The sequence below is a fragment of the Hyposmocoma kahamanoa genome, unplaced genomic scaffold (assembly GCF_003589595.1).
Source record: "Hyposmocoma kahamanoa isolate Upper Pololo Valley unplaced genomic scaffold, ASM358959v1 240, whole genome shotgun sequence".
Classification (NCBI taxonomy): Eukaryota; Metazoa; Arthropoda; class Insecta; order Lepidoptera; family Cosmopterigidae; genus Hyposmocoma; species Hyposmocoma kahamanoa.
Genome location: NW_020653757.1, coordinates 2,083,614 through 2,105,295, shown reverse-complemented (window position 1 = coordinate 2,105,295; position 21,682 = coordinate 2,083,614). Strand labels below are relative to the sequence as shown.

General features: G+C 37.1%; 1 protein-coding gene across 2 annotated transcripts in view; it reads right to left on the bottom strand.

The window, feature by feature from the left end:
* The window catches only part of LOC113228795, a 62,743-nt gene extending 41,649 nt beyond the window's left edge, over positions 1–21,094 (bottom strand). Inside the window, exons 1-3 of one of the 2 annotated variants that reach the window (XM_026462179.1) lie at positions 20,876–21,094; positions 6,678–7,149; positions 1,175–2,107 (exon numbers count right to left, since the gene is read on the bottom strand). In XM_026462179.1, coding sequence (XP_026317964.1) covers positions 1,175–2,107; positions 6,678–6,885 — 1,141 coding nt within the window. In that variant the 5' untranslated portion in view covers positions 6,886–7,149; positions 20,876–21,094. The remainder of the gene's footprint in view (positions 1–1,174; positions 2,108–6,677; positions 7,150–20,875) is intronic. The other variant, XM_026462180.1, reaches the window with a different exon arrangement.
* Positions 21,095–21,682: the final 588 nt, after the last annotated feature.

Here is a 21,682-nt window from a genome sequence, read left to right as displayed (position 1 = left end):
TTTATTCTTATTTTAACAGTGGGCCTACTAGTATCGAGATCAATTTTTATTCACATATATTTTAACAAGAATTGCCGGATTTGATTATATACATTGAATTAAAATCAAAAACTCTAAAATATGTCTCCTCTTTGTATTTTTCGTAAATTCTAAATACAGTGTATGTATGTATGAACTTACAAAAATCGACAATTCAAATGAACTTGTTGTTCGGCTATTTATTCCTTAAGCGTGACCAATATTCAGTCGATTGTCGATAGAATATTTATCGACTGGAATCACTAGATGCTCGTAAGCGGGCAACACTTTTGCACAATGAACTGTCATTTTACTCCGTTTTCAAAAAAGACAGACTATAGAAATGGAATAGCCATCGCCAGAACCTGTCATAATTAATCTAAACAGAGAAATACTTAGCATTAGCGCTATGTCGATTATTTATAACAAATAAACAACTATTCCGTTTAAAGATAACTCACCTCAAACTCATGACGTAACACACCACAGGCAGTCCGTTCTCAATAACGCCCAGAAGTCAGTGTTTGACTGATGCGAGCTTAGCGCTCAACGTTACTCGTGTAACTTACGTGATTTTAGTGTTTGGAAATGTAAAACAAATTGCTTTAGTTAACTTTCTTGGACCATTTTTTTATTTAATTTTTATTCTATTGTAGTGTTAATATGTAAACTGAAACAGTGATTTTAAACAATACCAAATTGGTTGAGTGTTACTAAGTGCAGAAGCACATTAGTAATCAGACATTTATTTCTTAAATACATAGGTCATTTAAACTACAAACATCAAAAGTGTCTAGGGACCTAGCACTTTTTTGCCAATTACTGAAAATCTCTTTTTTAATTAAATTGTTTTTCCGATTTTCAATAATTAGCAAAAACGTGCTTGATCCCTAGACACTTTTGATGTGTGTACTTTTGAAGTATGAAAATAATACTAAAAACTAAGTTGAAATGTACGTTTGTACACTTACATGCCTAGGAATCATCCGGTAACGATAAATGTGTCGAGTTTTATTTTAATATTAAGCTAAAACCTAGTAGCATATAAGTTTTCCACACGACAATGTTCTTTCAATAATTAAGAAAATTCACTTACCTTTCGTTGAATGAAATTGTTTGTAGTCTGGCCTACCGTTTGCACATTTATGTAACTCACCTTTAGATCCGCTAAACAGCCAAGAATTATGTTTTAACGAATCTGAAGTCTTCTTTTTCAACACAGGTGTCTGGTCCACAATGCTAGCTTGCCTGCTTCGTATTGACGGCGTCTTGGTCATCTTTTTTTTGCCTTTCTTCAAAGTCCCACTGTGAGATTTCCTCAAAGTATTCACTTTCACGGACTGACTCTTTCCCCTAGCTTTACTTTTACTTCTAGAAGTCTGCCTGCTGAGTCTCCTTCTGTGTTCTCCAATCAATTTAGGAGTAGGTATATCATCATCAGAATCAGTCTCAACAGGCGGTGGTTTGTAATCTCGAACAGATGCGTGTCGTCGCTCTTCTTCAAGAAATAATCTAGTATAATTTAGTAACTCTTCAGTGCTAATAATTTTGTCCACAACTTCAGCCACAACCTCTACAGCTTTCATCGCAGACGTCGGAACCTTCTTCCTTCTTAGGAAGTTGAGAGCACTAACCGAAGAACCCTTATTACTTTTTCTAGATTTAGAACCATCAACAGCACTGTTTTTACTTGACTGGCTTTTGTTATCTTTCTTGCTATTTATTCTTTCTGGATTAATTTTCATTGAGGAACTGTTAATTGAATCTCTGTCCTCTTCACTCCAAAGGCTTTCTTTCGACTTTCGTTTGTCTGTATTCTTTTCCATTTCTTTCTTATTGTCGAACCATTCGTCACCTAAGGTCTTGACGATTTCTAAAGGATTTGACAAGGACATGGTTTTCCTGTGTCCTTTTTTGATGATGTTCTTGGCGAGCTCGACTTCTTCGTCGGTGACAGCGAGTTTGAGAGACTCTTTACTCATGGTCGGTGTTTTACCGAGTCTGGGTAAGGTATCTTCACTCGCAGATATGGCATCGCTGTGACAGTCAGCCGACTCATATAGTGATTCGTCGCTCTCATCCCGTCTTTCTGTCAGAAAAAGTATTTCTTTTTAGATTTTACAACAATAAAGATAACAGCACATTTTAATTTACAAAAGCACGTATTCAAGAACTTTAGATGTAAACGAGAGTACACCATTGATTTGTTCTTGTCTGCAGAAGTAACAATCGAAGTTTTCAAATCTTCTATAGCGAGTACAATAATTAGGAACAAAAACAGAATTCATCATTAGAAATACGATTATGAGAAATTTCCTTGCCATTTGAGTTTCTAATAATTGTAAATGTGTTTCTTATAACATTTATAATTATAGCTAATATTAAATAGCGATCAGTGATCCGTCGTCAATGAAACTCGCAAAAAGCGAACAATGGCCGAAAGCAAAAAGTAATTCAATGGAGACCGTGTCATGAGTCACAGAAATAAAACTGGCCAAACGTAAGGCGTCACTTCTATTACAATGGGTTCCGTACAGGCAACTTACGTAACTTTTTATAGTAGGTTCAGAATTGTTATTACGGGCGATAAGAAAAAAAACGACCCTTTCGTTGAACAATGATGGAAAGTGTAAATGAATGAGCACAGTAACCAAAACCAAGGGTAATTATTAGTAATCCAGTAGTAATACAGTAATCGTTACTAGATGCACACAGTGTCAGCACAAGTCACGATTTCCATGTTAACCGAGTGGATTGTATAATTAGGAATCCAAGTGTATTGTTAATTTTAACAAAAACAAAGAGAGAGAAAGTTTCTGGCATCATTTACATGGTGTCGAATATATAAACGTTGTGTAGTTAATTTTGGATTGTTTGTTACATTGAAATGTTTAATACCTTTCCGAACATAATAAAGCATAAAAAAAAATCAGCTATGCAGAAACTTCACAAGCAACTGTCACTGTCACTGTCAATTCTTAACTTAATTTGTTAACTAAATTTTATTTGATCAAGGTAAACGACTATTTTATTGGGAACTGTATAAGTTTTTACAATAGTATTAAGATTATTATTTCCTAAGTTTAAAACCTATATTAAAAATATTTTATTTGAAAAGATATGACTTTTTTTTACAAAATTGAAGACTACGTATCGAGTTCTTAGGTTTTCGCGATTGTTACACATAGGAATGAAACTATTTTTCCGGATTTAAATCTGATTGAAGACTGTACCACCTCAGTCAACCGTGATCATGGGACCTGTAAAGGGCCCGAAACGTCGGTTTGTTTGAAAAAACAAATATACGCGATTTAAATCCGGAAAAATAGTTTCATTCCTATGAAGACTACGTGTTAGATAAAGATGTATGGAAAAACGATATGGCTCCGGATTCCACACAAATATGATTGAAAGTGTATTCCATAGTATTTAAGTTAATTTGAAAACAGCAATCCCATGAATTTCTTGCTCGTTCTCAGGGAAGTCAGCATAGTGAACGAGCGGTAGCTTAAATGTGACGTTTTCAAGTGTAAATTTATTGAACATAAGGAATAAATGACTATTTGACTTGACTTTGATTTTGAAAGCTGAATTATCATTTCAATAGAGACATTTAAATTTTTATGCACAAAAGTAGGCGTCTCACCGAACCTCAAAAGCCTAACCGGCTGTAGTTATCTCTGGCTTAACAATTAATCTCAACTATAATCTGTGTCATAACGTTTTATAACCGCCGGTGAGCACAGAGCCGCGGAGCTTGCGAAAGGTGTAAATATTTATACAGTAGCCGTGTTATCGAATATAGGACATACGTTGAGAACATAAATCTAAAGATTGTATTTTGTTCGCTATGTCAAAGAGTGGGAGACAACAAATAATTCAATCAAAGCTAATAAAGTTGTTGTGAATGCAATTAAGGTAGAAGAGCCACAGACTCTACTAACAAAACATTTTGACGACCTCAATAACTCAAACGGTTTGCAACGTTGTCGCTGGATGAAGAGGTCTCGGGTTCGATTCCAGGTAAATTCAATTGAGAAATGGTCTTTTTTAAATCCGTGGCTCTGGTACTTAGAGTACAGGAAATTCTCCAGCTTGATACCAGGTGATTGTTGTAGGCACATCATTTTACAAAAAATGTGCACTACATACATTTAGTTTCAGTCATTGCAATTTTTCAATAATGTGGTTGTTCGTTATGTCTTTAGTTTTCTATTTTGCTCGAAATAGCTGCTTGTTTGAAATGCAAAGCCGATATGTGTTTGATTAAAAAAGATGTGTTGTACGAAACTCACAACACCGCAATAGAAATTCGCGAAATTCAAATCGTCGCTATGTCTACCTCTATACCCCTACCTCCCCGACTACTTTCAATTGCAAGCTTAACTTTTGAAAGTTTACGATGCCGAAACCCTATTATAGCCCAAATGGCACTCGTACTTTTAAAAGGAAATTTAACCACAATTGTGTACTCTCAAAGAACATTTCTAAACTTCGCAAAATTATAAATTAGCTCTAGAAGACTTGTTTTATTTTTTTAACGAATTATAGATGCGCGCTTGGCTGATGTTAAGTGACGACGTGTGACCAATTCTTGTGAATATATTTTATTATTAATACAAAGATCAAACAAACCGAAGAAAAAAGTACTTCGATCTGACTGAACTCGAGCCAGCATCCGTTGCTATGCCGGGGCCACCGATCTTAGCCAACTAAACTACGACCGAGTCAGCAAAGCTTACGAATTATCTCTATGCGTTTGTTACAGATCTTTGCATTAAGTTTAAACGGTTTCTTTGCCACCTGTGAATGGCTTATGAAGTTTCTTCACTCAGCCTGTTACAGCTAACGTAGCTGGCTTCGGTCAACGAAGGACTGGCCAACATACTGTTAGTGGTGTAACAGTCTATCGTATGCTAGCCACACTGTCCAACTGCCTCCTGAGTCTCTCGGGCTGAATCATTCCATCAACACGTGGTAAACGTTTCCAATCCCCGCAATTACTACAATGTGGAGTTGGTGTAATCGCTATTAAAAGGGTAAATTTCTTTGAAGGAATGTGCCCAGACGCAACTGAATATAGTAATGAGTAAAATAATATTGAAAACGTAACTATTTTTTTAGGATCTATAATCGCGTATTATTCTTCTTTTTCTTTACAGACAAAACTAACGTTTTGGGCTCTGGCTCTGTTTTGTTTGAAAGAACAAATAATTCGCGGGGAAATTCGAAATAAATTAAAAAAATTCATTTCCGATGTGTAGCAATGGCGACATCCAAGAAATTGATGGGCAATCAAAGCAACGAACGCGTTCACAACTAGTGGATCGTTAACTAAGCTGATGTTAGACAAGTTGTATTGGATATAGCTGCCTATAGGTAATTGAAAGCACTATGTTCCTTTTGTGCAAAATTTTAAATGGTTCTTTGTCCGGAACGTGTTCTCCATGAAATAAAATAAAAAAGCTCTGCGCAATATGCGCCATGAATGGCTGTGACTCAGCGCCATCGGAAGGCAGGGAGAAGATCGCGAAAAACGCGAGCGGGGCTCATGTCCACGACCGGTTTGAGAAATTTAATTGAAATGCCGATGCTGACTAGCTTTCTCACTGTTCCTAACGTTACGCTAAGTGTCCAATTTAAAAGCACATACACAGGAAGTGACATTAGACGTCTTTTAATATAATGTTAATGCATAAAAGCAAACGAAGTCTATACTCTATCGGATTAAGTAGTTTTTAGGATCTCTAGCTAGACAGACTTCCTCTGTCAGCGTATTATATGCTATAGATAAAGATGTTTGAATGAAACTCCGAGTGTATAGGAACTATATTATCTTTTCATCAGGTTCGGCTTCGCTCGAAATGAACCAACTGCCCGTCAGGTAGCGAATGTTAGCCAAATGTGTAACCGAAATAGGTGACGTCACCACGTCGGTTATTAACCGCCATATTTTTTGTCTTTAGGAGTCGTTTTCTTACGCGGGAGACAAACTGATTGTTCGTTCCACGTTTTATCATCAAGACACATGATTGTAATTTTATGGGTTTATAATTTCTTTATGATGCACGTATTTCATTTCTATATACCTTCGGGCGCAACACCAATTTTAAGTTAATAACGTAGACATTTAGAGTGAATGGAACCGGCTAAAGAAAGGGCTGCCTTTTACCTCAATCGCGTTTCGTTTCCTGCATTGCGACGAACGCCGCAAGCGGCAACAATAGTTGTCGATTGACATCGACAGTTTAATAAATAAAGTTATGTAATGTATTGAATACAGGTTTAGGGTCTTAATAATGCTAACAGGAAAACGCGAGTTTCATCAAAAAGCCTACATTTAGGCGTATATTTTTTTAAAGTTAATCTCTTCAAGGTGGAGATTTCTGGTTACACATAGTTTCGGCCTACTCCTTCAGGAGATAAGCGTGAACGTACGTAATCACAAAAATATACAACCGAAACGGCAAGGAAATTATTTCAATAAAAATGTGTGAATGTAGGTTACTTCCGCTTCATACTTAAAAAACGCTGTTATACCAAATATTGAATTTGACAAGTAAGAGACGAAACCTCGTCATGTACAGAACTCTAACGCGAATGTCAGAGGCCCAAAACTAACTTGCCAGCTTTTTAAATGATCTTGTAAAAACACTTACCCTGTGAAACCTTTATATCCAAAATGTCTGAGTACCGTCTTTTCTCCTTTTCACTCTCTGTCGACGTCTCCCGTTCACTGGATTCCCTCGTGGACTTGAGGAGAACCGGTTTTTTCCGCCTCAACCTTCCCACCATTCCATTTTCAATTTTGTCAACCGGTTTTTCCACCGGCTTCGGATCTCTCTTGAACCACATCATACCGACCATAGATTATAAATAACGTTATAAATAAGTTTAAAACGTTAACGTTCTTACAACGTTACACGATTTCTCTTGCGTTTTGCACTTCACCTTACACTGTACGTTTTATTACCTCATTTATTAGATATCATTATTTTAAAATTCACGTCACTAGTAGTCAACATAGCTGCTTCTACAATTAGCCCATTCAATGTTAGTGTCAACGTCGTCCACGACATCACTATCTGTCAATCTCCGAACATTTCCTAGTAGTTTTGGCAACGTCGTCAGCTGGTAAATAAAGTTTCGATTACTGACGTTTTTGGCACCGTTTTAACGTTTATAATAACTGTTATTTTTAGATTGTCGCCTTTGCAAGTTAATTATAAACTGGATACACATTGTGTCGTATTTTGGTTTCAACGAAACGCTGACTAAAAGTTATTTTATGGCGTCATGATTAGTCGTAAAATTTTTGTACCGTTTATTTTAACAATCGAAATTTGAGGTTATTTAAACTTTAAACGTACGATATCATCTGCAGAAGTCCTCAACCCAACGTACAATGCGTGATGTAAGTAGTCTAAACCCCTCTACCTAGAAAAAAACCAGCAACCCAAGGTGGAACGTATATACAGCACGGCAAAGTGATACCGGAGCATATCAAATATATGCAACGGCACAGTGGCACAATCGCGTCAAGTCGATCTGTGCGGAAGCGTACCGGACGCGGCCTCCGCGCTTCCGGCTGCGGCCGCGCTGGTACTCACGACCGTTTCTATTCAAACACTTGTCCTTACATATACTTGTTCTATGGCTATTGAGTAGGCGGTAGGTTGTGGACTCCTGAGGTAAGACTTAAGCAAACACGATTATTTAAGTATTGCACAGGTGTAGCCATTCATTCATTAGAACCGAAACAGAGCTTTGTGAAAGCTCTGTTTAAAAAGTTTCTTTAAAATCGATCTTGACCTGAATGCTAAAAGCAAAAAATTTAATCTCAAAAATGTTTGAATAAAATTCGCCTGAAGAAAAACTTTTGACGTATTGTTATACGTCAAACATAACTCTGTGTCAATTACATACTTTTGTTGTCAATTAGAGCAACCTCCATGTGCCAATAACAAAATGACTATTTCGTAATGACATGTGGGTGAACGCAATGAATCATGTTGCATCTTCGATCTAACACAGTTCCAAAATAAACCTAGGTAAACGAAGATCAAAAGATCTAGAATTTAAAATGGAGCATGGATGGTTGAACACCTGTCTGTGGATAGAAAACTACTAGATTGTTATTGTCAGTATCTGTACCTATGGTTACATTGTGTACGCACTATATAATGTTGGTTGCCGATTTGTTGCAAGGGTAACGTAAACGTGTGGTTGGCCTTACACATAGTAGCGAATGGAAAGGCTTTCGGCCAACAGCTGTACAAAGACGGACAAATTAAATTGATGTAAACCATATTCCAAAACGCATCTGCGTTAAAACTAACGAATTAACACAAAAAAAGTATTTTTGTCACTTATAAGTATCACGCCTTTGTGCCGCTGAAGTAGGCAGAGACCATGAACCTCCGCCTGTTAGGCCTTTGACAAACTTGTATCGCTTTTTTTACGATACCAAGTGACGGGACCTAACAAGTCGTGCGCCTGATTGTAAGCGACACGCCTGTCCACAACAGTTGCAGTGCCACTCAGAACTTTAAATCACAAAGATCTGAAGGGCACCCCCACTGCGCCCATAATCGTGAGACATAAGTTGACAAGTCCCATGTGCCTGTAATTTCACCAACACTGTTACCCTTCAAACCCGGAACGTGTAATGCTCATATTACTGCTTGGCGGCAGAAATAGGTATGATGTCAGTAGTTCCCTGGACGAACTTTTTCACAAAGAGCTCTACTGCTACTAAACGAATTACTCTCGCTTCGTCCACTCACAGCAGCAGTCTTCGCATTTTCTTGATACTTTTAAACCTGACCTTTTTGAAAGACATCTTCAATTTGATCAAGCGGCCTCTACCCACGCTTCCATCTACATTTGCTCTAAAATTCGTGCTATCAACCTAATAACATGTGTTTTTTTCTACATGACTAACCATCGAAGCATTTGCTTTACTATCCTGGTAACTACATCATCGTTTGTATGAGGTAAAAAACCTATGAAGAGTATACTTTGTCTTTTAAAGTGCAGAGTAACAAGCACCCTTATAAAGTTCTTAAGCGCTGTGCACACGATGTGACTTGCGCAAAATGCTTGAAGGGTACACACGGTGATTGCACTTATATAGTTATTTATTATTCCGGTCATTTCAGATACAAAATCAATACCACGCCTACCGCATTTGCAAGCAGCTAAGAAGCTAAAACCGTCTACGGAAGCACATCCTCCACGCGGGACGAGCCTCAGACCTAAATATACTTTTAACTGTATAAGACCGGATGACATCGTCAAAGGAAAAATAATGAGATTGGAGAAGTTTTGGTTAAAACACAAAAGTTTCAAGTTTCAAAGTATCTTGAGCAAGTTTCAGATATTCAAATAAAAATAAGCATGTTCTGATACACTTCTTTCTTTCATAAGATACTCGTCCATTGCATTCACATATTTACAACGTCAATAAAATTTGTAACAGCGCACATAAAAGCATACATGGCAAATGTAAATGTGGCCAACCGGGAGAGCCAAAATCAAGTTTGTAGTTGTGTAATTGCAGCCCTGTGGGAGAACCCACAAACACACACACAGACCACAAACATAGATCTGATGTATAGATTTTAAGACTTTCGTGGTTATTCACTAAATGATTATCACTAATATCAGGTTTCTTACCACGGTATGATCCCGTGTCCACGGAGCGTGCAACCGTTCCGAAATATCGGGAAAATAAAATAAAGTCATACCGTGGTAAGAAACCTGATATTAGTGATAATCATATAGATCTGATGGTTCGAATCCATGGGGTGGCAAGTACATATTATTTTATTTCTAAGTTTCGTACATTTGTGAAAGTTTAGTACATTAGCAATACAGCTCGCTAACGATAAAGAAAACATAGTGATTACACCTGCTGCACGTAGCAGTAGAGCTCCTCGTGAAAGGACTGCCACCTTACCTACTTCTACCCTCAAGCAGTAATATGAGCTTTACTGCGCTCCGGTTTTGAAGGCTGCTGGTAAAATTACAGGCACATCATCTTACGTCCAGGGTGACGGTGACAGCGGCAGTGCCGTTCAGATCTTTACGATCGAGCTCTGCGTGGCACCGCAACTGTTAAGGCGTGTCGCTTACCACCAGGCGCACGACTTGTTCTTCCGTCGCTTAAGATATTTATAAAAAAGTGCCCAGCTGTGGGACGTATAATGGGTTGTTGATGATGGTGACCAAACATTCGAATGGACTTATCGTGATTCTGGTATTGTTATCCATTTTGGAATGAAAAGCCAAAGACAAATTCAGCGGGGGGGGAAAAACGCGACTGATTTTACGAGCGCGCAAAAAAGACAAATGCCTAAAAAAGTCTAAGGAATTATTAACATTTCTTATATTACAACAAGTACAAGTCTGTTATTCTTATCGACAGCGATAATCGACTCTGTTTTGTCATCACAGAATTTGAAGCAAAAGTTCTCACTTTTTATAGTAGGCAGAAATGGATATGTGGGAATGAAGACCACCAAAGTAACCAATCGCAACCTCGGTAAAAAATTACGTAACCCGTAAAAGTAATTATTTGGAAACTGTCAAAATAGATTTTTAAAAACAAATAACGTCTGTTGCGATAGCAATACAACACAAATATTGGCTGGTGCCAAATATAACAACATTATATTTGATACGAAAAACGATATATAGTTTTATGTCGTCCGAAATTTATTTTATCAGTTTCCCACAAATGTACCGTAACCGTTATTACACGGGAAGTGTTGCCTTATGGTCGGTTTTAAATAAAACACTGTTTTGATGCGTGCATGTACTTGTTGCGCATCTTGATATATGGCGCAAGCATTAACCCCCCTTGAACTACATCCAAAGGTACCTCTGCCGCGAATTAACGTTTTTTGTGTTACGCCAAGTATTTCAAGTGCACAAGGCCAGCTTCTACAAACAGACCGCGTCTGGTTTCTGTTCACTGTTAATGCACGTTAGAGTTGTTCTTTATCCGGTAAAAGGTAACTAATATACTAGAGGAAATCTAATGCCCCGTTCACCTTCGTCACGGTTGACCTTATTTTCATGTATCATCAAGTGGACTGCGGTCTTTTGGGCGGGTCCGAACAAAATGGATCTCAGTTATTTAATATTTGTGTACATACACTGACCTTGTATAATATTGCCAAATATTCTAACCAATGCCGCCGTCTTTTATGCAGATATTTAAATAATTTTATTATTTATTATTCATGATTTCAACAAGTGAGTATTTAATTTTTAAGCAAATATAAAAGTATCTATAAATGCCATTAGAATCCCGTATTGTAGTCAAAGTAATAGGTTATTTAGTCACACGTAATACTCAGTAATGCTCCATAAAGTATCTAAGCCCAACAATACGCAGTATTGTGTTGTGATGTGCTTTTGAAGTTGTTCTATGGCTCACTGTCGGCGTCGTAAACATTGACACAATGGAAACAAACTGATAAACATTTACTATTTTTGATACCAGAACAACGTGTGATTTTTGGAATACAAAATACGAGCCACAACTCAATCATAAGTTTTTTACCCCCTTACACGTTCCACTGGGGTGCACGAGTCTCCTCTCAGGCGAGGGTTTTGGCCATAGTTCACCACGCTGGCCCAATGTGGTTTGGGGATTGCACTCGGTTTCCGAGGGTTGTGAACCTTCTGCGACGTGCAAGTTTCATCATGATATTTTCTTTCACCGAAAAGCTCGTGGTAATTTTCAAATTATATCACACCATTTATGTTAAATATCGAGCCGATAACGATATCGTTTAATGATTTCTAATTCATTAGCATATCCAATGCATCAAAGTGTAGATCATTAACGTTCTTACATCTGATCAAAAGCTGAGTTTCTTGTTTATTTAAATTAATTTTATATTATAAATATTGTCGAAAACGTAAGGATGCAGTTGTCAAAAACCTCAGCGTCACACACATACACAAAGTGGTCTAATAATAAATTCTTTAAATAACTCGTCAATGGTTAATAGTTATGGCGAGTTATTGCTTGACGTACGTGACAAAATGCAGGCCGATGAACGTTTCGTTCGTAGGAACATTGTGCTATTGTAGCACGGGAGTCAGGTAGTGCTATTGAATAGACAGTACTTAGTTACAATAACGGCTAGAATCGATAATGCTTATCAGGGGAAAACTAAGCCAATAACTATCAACAAATGCTAAGGTGTGACCTGTGTTCACGTAAAAATCTATTGAACAGGCAGACGGAAGACGTGGCTAGAATAGCCAGAGGAAACTGAGTGGCTAAGTCTCAAAGGCCGCAGAGAAATCATGCAAAGGAATGAACCTTCAGTCAACAGCAGGTAGTAGGAAGTATCTTGTCATTGAATTATTTGGACCTTCTTTGACAGACGTTTTCCAAGTTTTGGCAATTCCTAAACTTCAAAGAGACGCGAGACGAAAGAAGCAGATCCAATGCGGTTGCCCGGCAGGAGCATCGACCGGTCCGTCGTACGTTTCTCGGTCTAGGGCGCGTTTAAACGTGCTATAATTAAAATTTAATGTTGACTAAAGAAAATCTGTGAAAGACATGAAGTGGGTTGGATTGCAGTGCAACTGACACAATTACTAACTGAGTGCATAGAATACAAAGCAACAATAGTTTTGTGTATGAAAACGAAGGTAAGACTACAAATAAAATACCTAAGAAGTTTTGAACCTTTACTGATGGCATTTAGAACTAATATAAATATTGATTTAGAACAGTCCGGCAAGGATGAATTTATTCCGGAAATAAAGAAAGGAAGCATACTTTCAGTTGGCAACGATGACTAACACCCATAAGAATGACGTAGCGATAAGCAGACTTTTATGATATGGTAGGTGGATCCAAATTGGAACGATGACAATCAATAAATATGTACGCAAAAATCACCACAAAACAGAGTGCTCGCCGGGTACGTTTATTTTTGGAGTAACGTAAACAATCGTGCTATAAACACTATTCATTCATAAAAGCAGCTGGCAAATTCAATCAAAAGTTTTCAAAAAACCCCTTCGTGAATTTACGAGGAATAAGAATTGACAATACCTCACTATCTATCATAGAAAGGGGAGGGAAGGTATTTTCTTGCAAAGAACTATCTAGGAATATCACAGTTGAGCCATCACTTTCTCACCTTGAATGGAAATCACTACTTTCTTCAACTAAAGGATTACGTCGTCGCTTAGTAACAAAAATTTACAGGCGAATTAGTGATTAGGAGCGTTGGAGCCAGCGTATAAAACAGTTAAGTGTGCACTCTGTTTAGCTAGCACTCACTCCCCTCGTAACAGCTGATGTCCCCACCTGTTACGTGATACGTAATAATAAATACCTGTCTGTAATCCCCCAACTACGAAGCGAACCCAGTGCAGTACCCTACAATCAAAATACGTGTGTAACAGTAACAGCAGACATATGGTCATTTCTCTTTTTCATTACCAAATTAAATTAAATTACAAATACTGTTAAAGATATATTAACTGCCTCAGTGGCCGAACGGTTACCACGTCTGCAACGCAGAGTTTCCGTATTCGATTCCCGAGCCGGGAGAAATATTTGTATGGCCTACATTTATTTCTTTCGTGAGGTTGTGTGTAATTTGTGGTTGTTTATGGCATCCGCGGTACAGGGTTTCCCTAGAGCGGGCGGGGCTATGAGTGTGTGTGCGTTATTATTATTATTATTATTATTATACACGATGAAGCTAAGAAAGAACGAGAAGATTTGAAAAGTCCATTTCACACAAGTAAATAAGAGAAGGCGTGCCTGTCACCAATGTTAAAAAAAACTTTCTAGAATGCAGAAACCAAAATGTTTAGTTGTTAAAATATTAAATAAACACCCAATAATAATAATAAAATTACGAAGTAGCTTAAAGTGTGATGTTTTTTTTGTGTAATTGTACAATATACGATTGTGAATATAAATATAACACAAAAATAAACATACGAAACGTTAAAGTACAGTGTAAAGATCAGCTTCAAAACAGACCCCACAATTGCAAAGGCGTTGTGTGACTACCGTCTCTCGTGTAACGCCGCGCATCACGTGCTGTTTGTCAACATGGTCATTGTACATTTATGGAGAACATAACGCTGCCTAACTGTAACCATAGTGTTTATACTGTGTATTATCAACATTTGTTTCGGCGAATGCTATTGTTTGGCATTTTTGTTATTAATTGGAGGAGACATACGTCTGTTGTTTCCGACTATTTTTTTACTTGACCAAGATAGGTGAATTTGAGATATGTTTTCTTAAATTTGGTTAAGTACCCAACGCAAATGGAAGTTTTTCAGCTTCCTATTAACGCGTGAGCCAAACTTTCTTACTTTTTAATACATACATATTATACATTTATTATAAAATATTGTTTAGTTTTTTAATTAAGAACATCGTCTCACCTAAGTTGTTGAGATAATAAAAATCAGCTCTACGCACACTTATCATTTAGGTGAGACCACAGACCACATAGGTGAGACTGTCTCCGTGGCCGAACGGTTACCACGCAGAGGTCCTAGGTTCGATTCCCGGGCCAGGAGAAATATTTGTATGGCTTACATTTATTTCTCTCGTGGGTGTAATATGTGATTGTCTATGTGTGTCCATGGCACCCGTGACACAGGGTTTCCCCAGTGCGCCTATATTTCTAAGTTACATGTATTGTGAATGTTTGTAGCAATACCGCAAGGAAAACACCGTGGTGAAACCTGGACGCGTCGAAATAGATTCTCTCAACCCTTGGAGAACGTGAAAAATATCGATTGGGTAAGCGTAAAGGTGGACATAACCTAAACCCTCTTTTTAGAGAAGACCCAAGCCCGTGGAAGGTGAGAGACGACCCAGCCGGCAGTGGTGATGATGGTAATTTACTTGTAATAAAATAAAAACAATGTACATGCAATATTTGACGTCTTTGACGTATATGTTTGATTATACGTTCGTGACACAATTTCGATGAAGGAATGGTACCGGATGTAACCGACATATATTATTGAAAAGAAATTACAGAAACACGTTGTGAAAATTTGATCACATTCCAATCCTAATTACTCCGATCGAGTTACTTAAAAAACTTTCGCAATAAAAATCAAAGCGCATACGCACCAGAGCTATATAACACACATGTTCACCACCCTCTCGATGTCTGTGCTTCATATTCATGTAAATTATAAGAGTACACGATAAACAATACATTAATAAACAGCATAATTTATTTATACATAGAGGAACTTACACTGTTTTGTCATATAAATTTTATTGCTATATGTTAAAAATAGTATAATGAGTCGTGAATAATGTCAACTTTGTTTGAATTAACATTTTTTTAAAGTTCTCATGCTTACGGTAAAGTGGCGAAAAATGGCCTACATCGAAATACTGCGGGTCTACTCTAGTATGCCGTCCAACATCCGTCCCAAACAATTACTGTCAAATAAGTAATACTCGACCAAATTAAGAGAAGCAAGTTTTCTGTGTGTCGTCAAATTAACCTGAGACATTATTCGGGGCTTGTCGAGCTGGCTATGCAGAACCTTCGAGAAAAGTTAGATCGAAAACTTGATGATTGTAAGGCTACGACAGACAGATAAAATGTACATAAAACCCATCTATGATATATAAAAATGTATTTATTGATATTTTTTGTCAAATAACTCCACTAGTTTTGCTACGATCGATTACGAATACAAAAATCGAACACAGAGAATTTTTTTCGTCGACCCGGTGGGACTTGAAAGCGGCGAAGAATGACGAAAAGTCAGTACAAAGATGTGTGACAAAAACACAGGAGAATTTCGAGAACTCGGTAACTGGACCCGTGACACCGTAGCATTGCTCTAACCATCGCAATGCTACGGTGCAGCATGGACGTGAGTTCAAGTCCCACCGGCTTGAAATTTTTCTGTGTTCGATCCTTGTTTCTCTCTATAATTATTCAATAAAAACATACTGGATGTTGTCGTATGATGTCTTTTAATAAGTGCAATATTATTCTTTACTAATCGACTTCAAAAAAAGGACGAGATTTTCAATTCAACTGTATAATTTTTTTATGTATGTTACGCGATAACTCGGCCTGATGAGGTTTCTTTTTTGTTGGAAAGACCACCTCTAAAGGTGGCAAACTACGGGATAAATCCGGTTTCACGCACTTTCCGGTAACCGATTTCAATAAAACTTGGCCAATAGATGTAATTCCACGAACTTTTGTAAAAGTTATTACAAAACTGTTACACATTCTCACTTATCGTACAAAATCCCTTTTTTATCTGCGCTTCACGACGATAGCAATTCGGTTCGTTTCATCCATTTGTAATAAGAGAAACATCGAGCTTAATAGATAAAATGCTTTTACACTAAAACGTGTTATTATTTTAAATGGACCCTTAAAGATTAAGGTCCTTTTGGACGCCAATGGCGTACGCGTCAAGATTTATGACGATATTTCATTGAAAGTTGTTATCTCAAAAGTGCTCCATGGAAGGTTTTGTCTTGTTATCTTTAGTAAGAGTGGTTTAAGGAGATTGATGGGGGACGATAAACCATCCATCGTAAACGTAGTGTGTTAACGTTTTCTATTGTTATAGTTATACATTGCTCATCTTTATTTTAGTATTCGAAGGGAAGTAACTGCTGTAGTCTTCGGTCCCCAAGAAGGTTATAAAAAGCTTAAATTCTCAAATTAACTTCCCAAAAACTATTCCTATAAGTTGTACTAAAGTTTGTATAACACTTTTTTTTTTTTTTTTCGGAACTATACAGCCAAGTCCTGGTAAATTTTTTTTTTATGGTTTCTGGCAAAAAGGCATACGCCAAATCCTCAGTTATTATTATTATTATTCTTAATGGCGCCCACGAAGCTTGAGCCGGTGTCAGTATTATGCTAATAATTATACATAAAAATGGGGAAGTCGATTGACTGTCACATGTTTCTTCATTATTTTATAGTGACTCAATCAATAAAGAGATCTTATACTCACCAGCTACAATTATCCATCAAAAAGATATTACTGTGAATATTATGTAATTAGATATTTTTGTCGAAACAGTACTGTACACGTCAAGATTCTAACCAGTGATGGTGTGGTAGGGAAGAGGGGAAAAAATCCACTTGTCCCCACCAGGGCAGACAGCTGGTAGGGACAAGTGGAATAAACAGTATATTTGTTATTATAAAAATGTCCTCGATCCCACTGGACTCGAACCAATGTCTGTTGCCTCACCGTGGCTACCGCTCTCACCAACTGAGCTATAGATCGTGTCAGCAGATCTTACTAGTTTCTCTATGTGCTTGCATGCATTGTGTTTAAACGGCGTTTTTGCACTGTCACCAAAAAAAATCACGAATAATAACTACGAGTAGTAAAAGCATCATGATATTCAATAAAATAAATATCGCGTTTTCAAGCAAGCCAACGCTTTGGGCTGCTCAAGACCAAAGATCAGGACTTATTGTTAAAATAAATACATTACAACACAAATTGAAAAAAGCAGTTTCATTTCCAATCGAAAATCTAGAACTCGATATCCTTGACATCTTAAACAAACTTACGATGAGTACGTCTAAGGGTCGTATTCCAGAACTCTACTCAATGCTCAACTCAGGACTTGAGCAGACTTGAGTATGATTTCAAGCACTGGAAATACGACCCTAATGGCAAGGACTTGAGTATGATTTTCAGTGCTCACTGCTATACTCAAGTCCTGACTTGAGTATTGAGTAGAGTTCTGGAATACGACCCTTAGTCACATAATATCGAGTACCTACCAAACATAATAATGTCGGTTGATAATTAGTTGGTAATTTGTATCAAAAGGCGACGTCCGGCTAAACAATTTGCACGATTACAATTATTGTTATTTAAGTTTGTTCAAAATTATTAAAAAACAAGGCCGAAACTTTTAAAAACTTGAAAATTTGCATCAAAAACCACTTTTAAAAAACAGACAAAGAATTAGCGCATGCACATGTGCGGATTTCAATTTAGAACTCGCACATGTCTCCGCGGGGGTGACCTCATCTGGTGCTGACACATTCTATAACCTGACTAGTTTTGGAAGCCTATCTAATGGGTTTGAGAACATCAATAATTGGTGGGATATTGTTAACGAACTTTTGTTACCTGCAAACCGATGGATTTTAAACGTTTCGAATAAAAATATAACCGGCCGGAAAAATGGGCTATAAACCTAATTCATTAATTAAATAAGCAACTTCTTGAACTTCTTGAGCAACTGTAGGTAGTAGGTAGTAGTAGGCATTACCAGAAAAATACAATTGAATAATGTGACACACCATTATCATCACTTCGAGACTTAACAAAAGGAAAACGAAGTCAGGAAGTACTCGTAAAGAAGTCAAAAACAGGAAGGCTTTCAAGAGAGTCTGGAGGTCAATGACCAATTCTTAAAGATGTTTTCCTCAGATGATGTGCTTGAATTTTTTTGTGTACAAGTTCTGGCAAATATATAAAAACATAAGGACTCTAAACAAGATTCAGAAGTCAAACACTAAAAGTACGAAAGCAAAGGTAATTGTCACATCGCAGTGTAAACCCATGTGATTGGTTAGTTTGAGTTTCCTACCGTATTACAAGTGGCATCAAAGTCCCATGATTGGTCAGTTTGAATTTCCTTTTATAATCTTATCGCGAACGTACTATTCAATGTTAGGTGCAGTTGGAAGTTCTCCGTTATCAGGCGAGTGCAAACAGAGCAATGTGGTCCTTGTCGCGAACTTATTCAACAAAGTCTAGAATAATCCAAAGTACTGAATATCTTGTTGAGCAAAGACGTCTTTTGATACCGTGTCAGGTCTAAGTAGGTATAAGAAGACAGAAGGCAATAATGTCTTGTAAAACAAGACGACTATAAAACTTCCACAGCATCTCAATTACAGCGTCCTATTTAAAGCATTGTAATTGAGCCCGTTGTAATCCCAATTGACTCATCTCGTAAGGCCGGACGGAGGATTCCTAGTAACGTCACTGACTATCAGTTATTAGAGGTAGAGGTAAAAAACATCACGAGAAAACAAACCAACCCACGTAGCAAAAAATGTTAACATACATCTTCAAAGACTTTATCTTCATTCTGCATGTGTGGTAAGCGTAGAATTTTCACAATTCAACACATAAATTTGGACCAAAATGTTTTTCAATTTTACAACTTTGCAATAATAATTGAACCTCACTGAAATAAAATTTCGGAGAAATCGATCAACAAAAAAATAAACAAATAATTTTTACCGCTTTTACGTGTAGTGGATATATATATGCAGATATAGTTTTTGGGGTGTATGTTGCAACCGCTAGTTTATCCCTACTGTTGGTTGGGTTTCCTAAGATAATTAAGTCCAAACAGATCAACTAACCAACTTCACCTCAGTGTGGTGGGAACATTTATCTCGCAGAGTTTACAGCCAATGTTTGTAAAGTGTTCCGATGTTTGGTATTCGTAACGTCACCCTATTGTAAGCGCTTGCACTGAAAAGAAGTGCTCTTAAGGAAAAAATATTTTATAAATTATAAAGTGTTAATATTATATTTAGCGATGACAGAGTTGTATAGCGTTTGCCTCGTGATACGCAAGGTCATGAATTTGAAACCGCGTTAATTTAGTATTAGACATCAATAGCGTGAACAACAAGCGGGATATTTAATTTTACCATAAGATAAATCGTGGCTTTCAGCATTAATAGTTACAAGTCAGATGAAAATGAATTATGTACATCACAACATAGAATATGCAATTCATCGAATTATGTAAATAACTTTTGGTTGTAATTGTAATTTTGATGTAATGGTTACGTCCATTCCGGCTAAAGTGGACGATGTCAATTACATGGGGTTTTAACTTTGAACCAAAACTATGAAGTCGTGGTAAAACAATGTGTTACACAGTAACTTCCAACGTCGGTTATTCGGAAATACCCCAAGGAGACTGAATCTATTCGTATTATTGTAACAACTGCTCGTATAAATTCATAAATTGACATTTATGATCACACTACACAAAGTAAACAAGTTTTTCAAAGAAGCACTAAGTTTTTTGTTTTTTTTTTATAATAATAAGTGACGGGACGAACAAGTCGTGCGCCTGACGGTAAGCTACACGCCTGTCCTTAACAGTTGCAGTGCCACTCAGAGCTTTGAATCGCAAAGATCTGAGAGGCACTGCCAGTGCGGCCGTCTTCCTGAAATATAAGTTGACAAGTCCCATATGTCTGTAGTTTCACCACCACCCTAACCCTTCAAAACCGGAACTCAGTAATACTGACATTACTGCTTGGCGGCAGAAATAGATTAGGTGGCAGTACTTCCCTGGACGAACTCTTTCGCAGGAACTCTACTGCTACTAAACTACTACGCACTAAGTTATTTCAGACAATAATCGTGAACAACAATAATATTTCTCAATTTTGTAATAATAAATTTGAGAATTTATTTTGAATTAAGCCAATGTCAAATTCGTACTTTCGAGTGCACGACACTCATCTTTCAATGGCATTTTAGGCCATAGTAGGACGCACTGGTCCAATGCGGGTTGGGGTCTATACATATATTCGAAAATAATTTGTTTTTTATAAGTCAAGACGATTTTATTTTCGATAATTCAATTTCTTATTATAGACACCGCTGCAACGTCTTGAGCCTCAATCAATGTAAATAACAAATAATAAGAAATGAAAAAAAACAAAAATGAAAAATGAAATGAAAAAATCTTAAAAGTCACCGAATGCACATTAAATTCAAAGTAAAAGAAAGGAGACCAATCTTGAACAAATAACGGTGGGAACTTCAAAAAAACCCGTACCAATTCTAGGAACGAAGTCAATCCGGAATAAAAATCCAAAAAAGGTGCCAAAAACGTCACTATTAAAAATAAAAAACACTATTAGCACATCACTGGGCTGAATATGACCAGGCCTTAATCACTTTAATAACCCTTTAAAAGAAAAATAACATGCATTATGAACAAAAACATACGATATTTTGAATTATCGACGCGTCAGTAACTCAGCGCGCGTTAGCGGAGACTGACCTACGCATGACTAGCCGCTATAGGCTGGAGCAAAAGGGATGGCTATAGATTGCACCTGTGCACTTGAATTTGAATGATTGTTAAAACGAGATGTAATTAAATCATTTCATAAGCCAGAAAGAGACACACTATTGCACGGCTTCTTTTGTTTTGGATGCAAAATGGCGTAATTTAAGTTTTAACGCCAAATCATTTAAGACTCAAACCGCATTGCTGTTAAATTATTTTTTGAGATTATGTAAGGTTACGTTTTAAGTTTATTGTCAGGGTCAACAAAATGGCAAAGGCGTTCTTTGACCAAATTCCTGAGGAACAATAAGCCGTGAAATTTATGCGATTATTCAACTGTCTAGTAATTATTTACAAAAATTGTATACATGACAATGAATGATGAATTTTGCGTAACTGATGGCACTTCAAAGAAATAGATGAAGCTAACGATGTAAACCAGATAAACTTTTACCAAAATACTAATGTGGTTGCGGTGAACAAGAGAGTAATAAAACAGGAAATTAGGCCAGAGAGACCAAAAGCTGTCTGTACGACATTAGTCTGCCCGGTAACTGTAACAAACTTCAT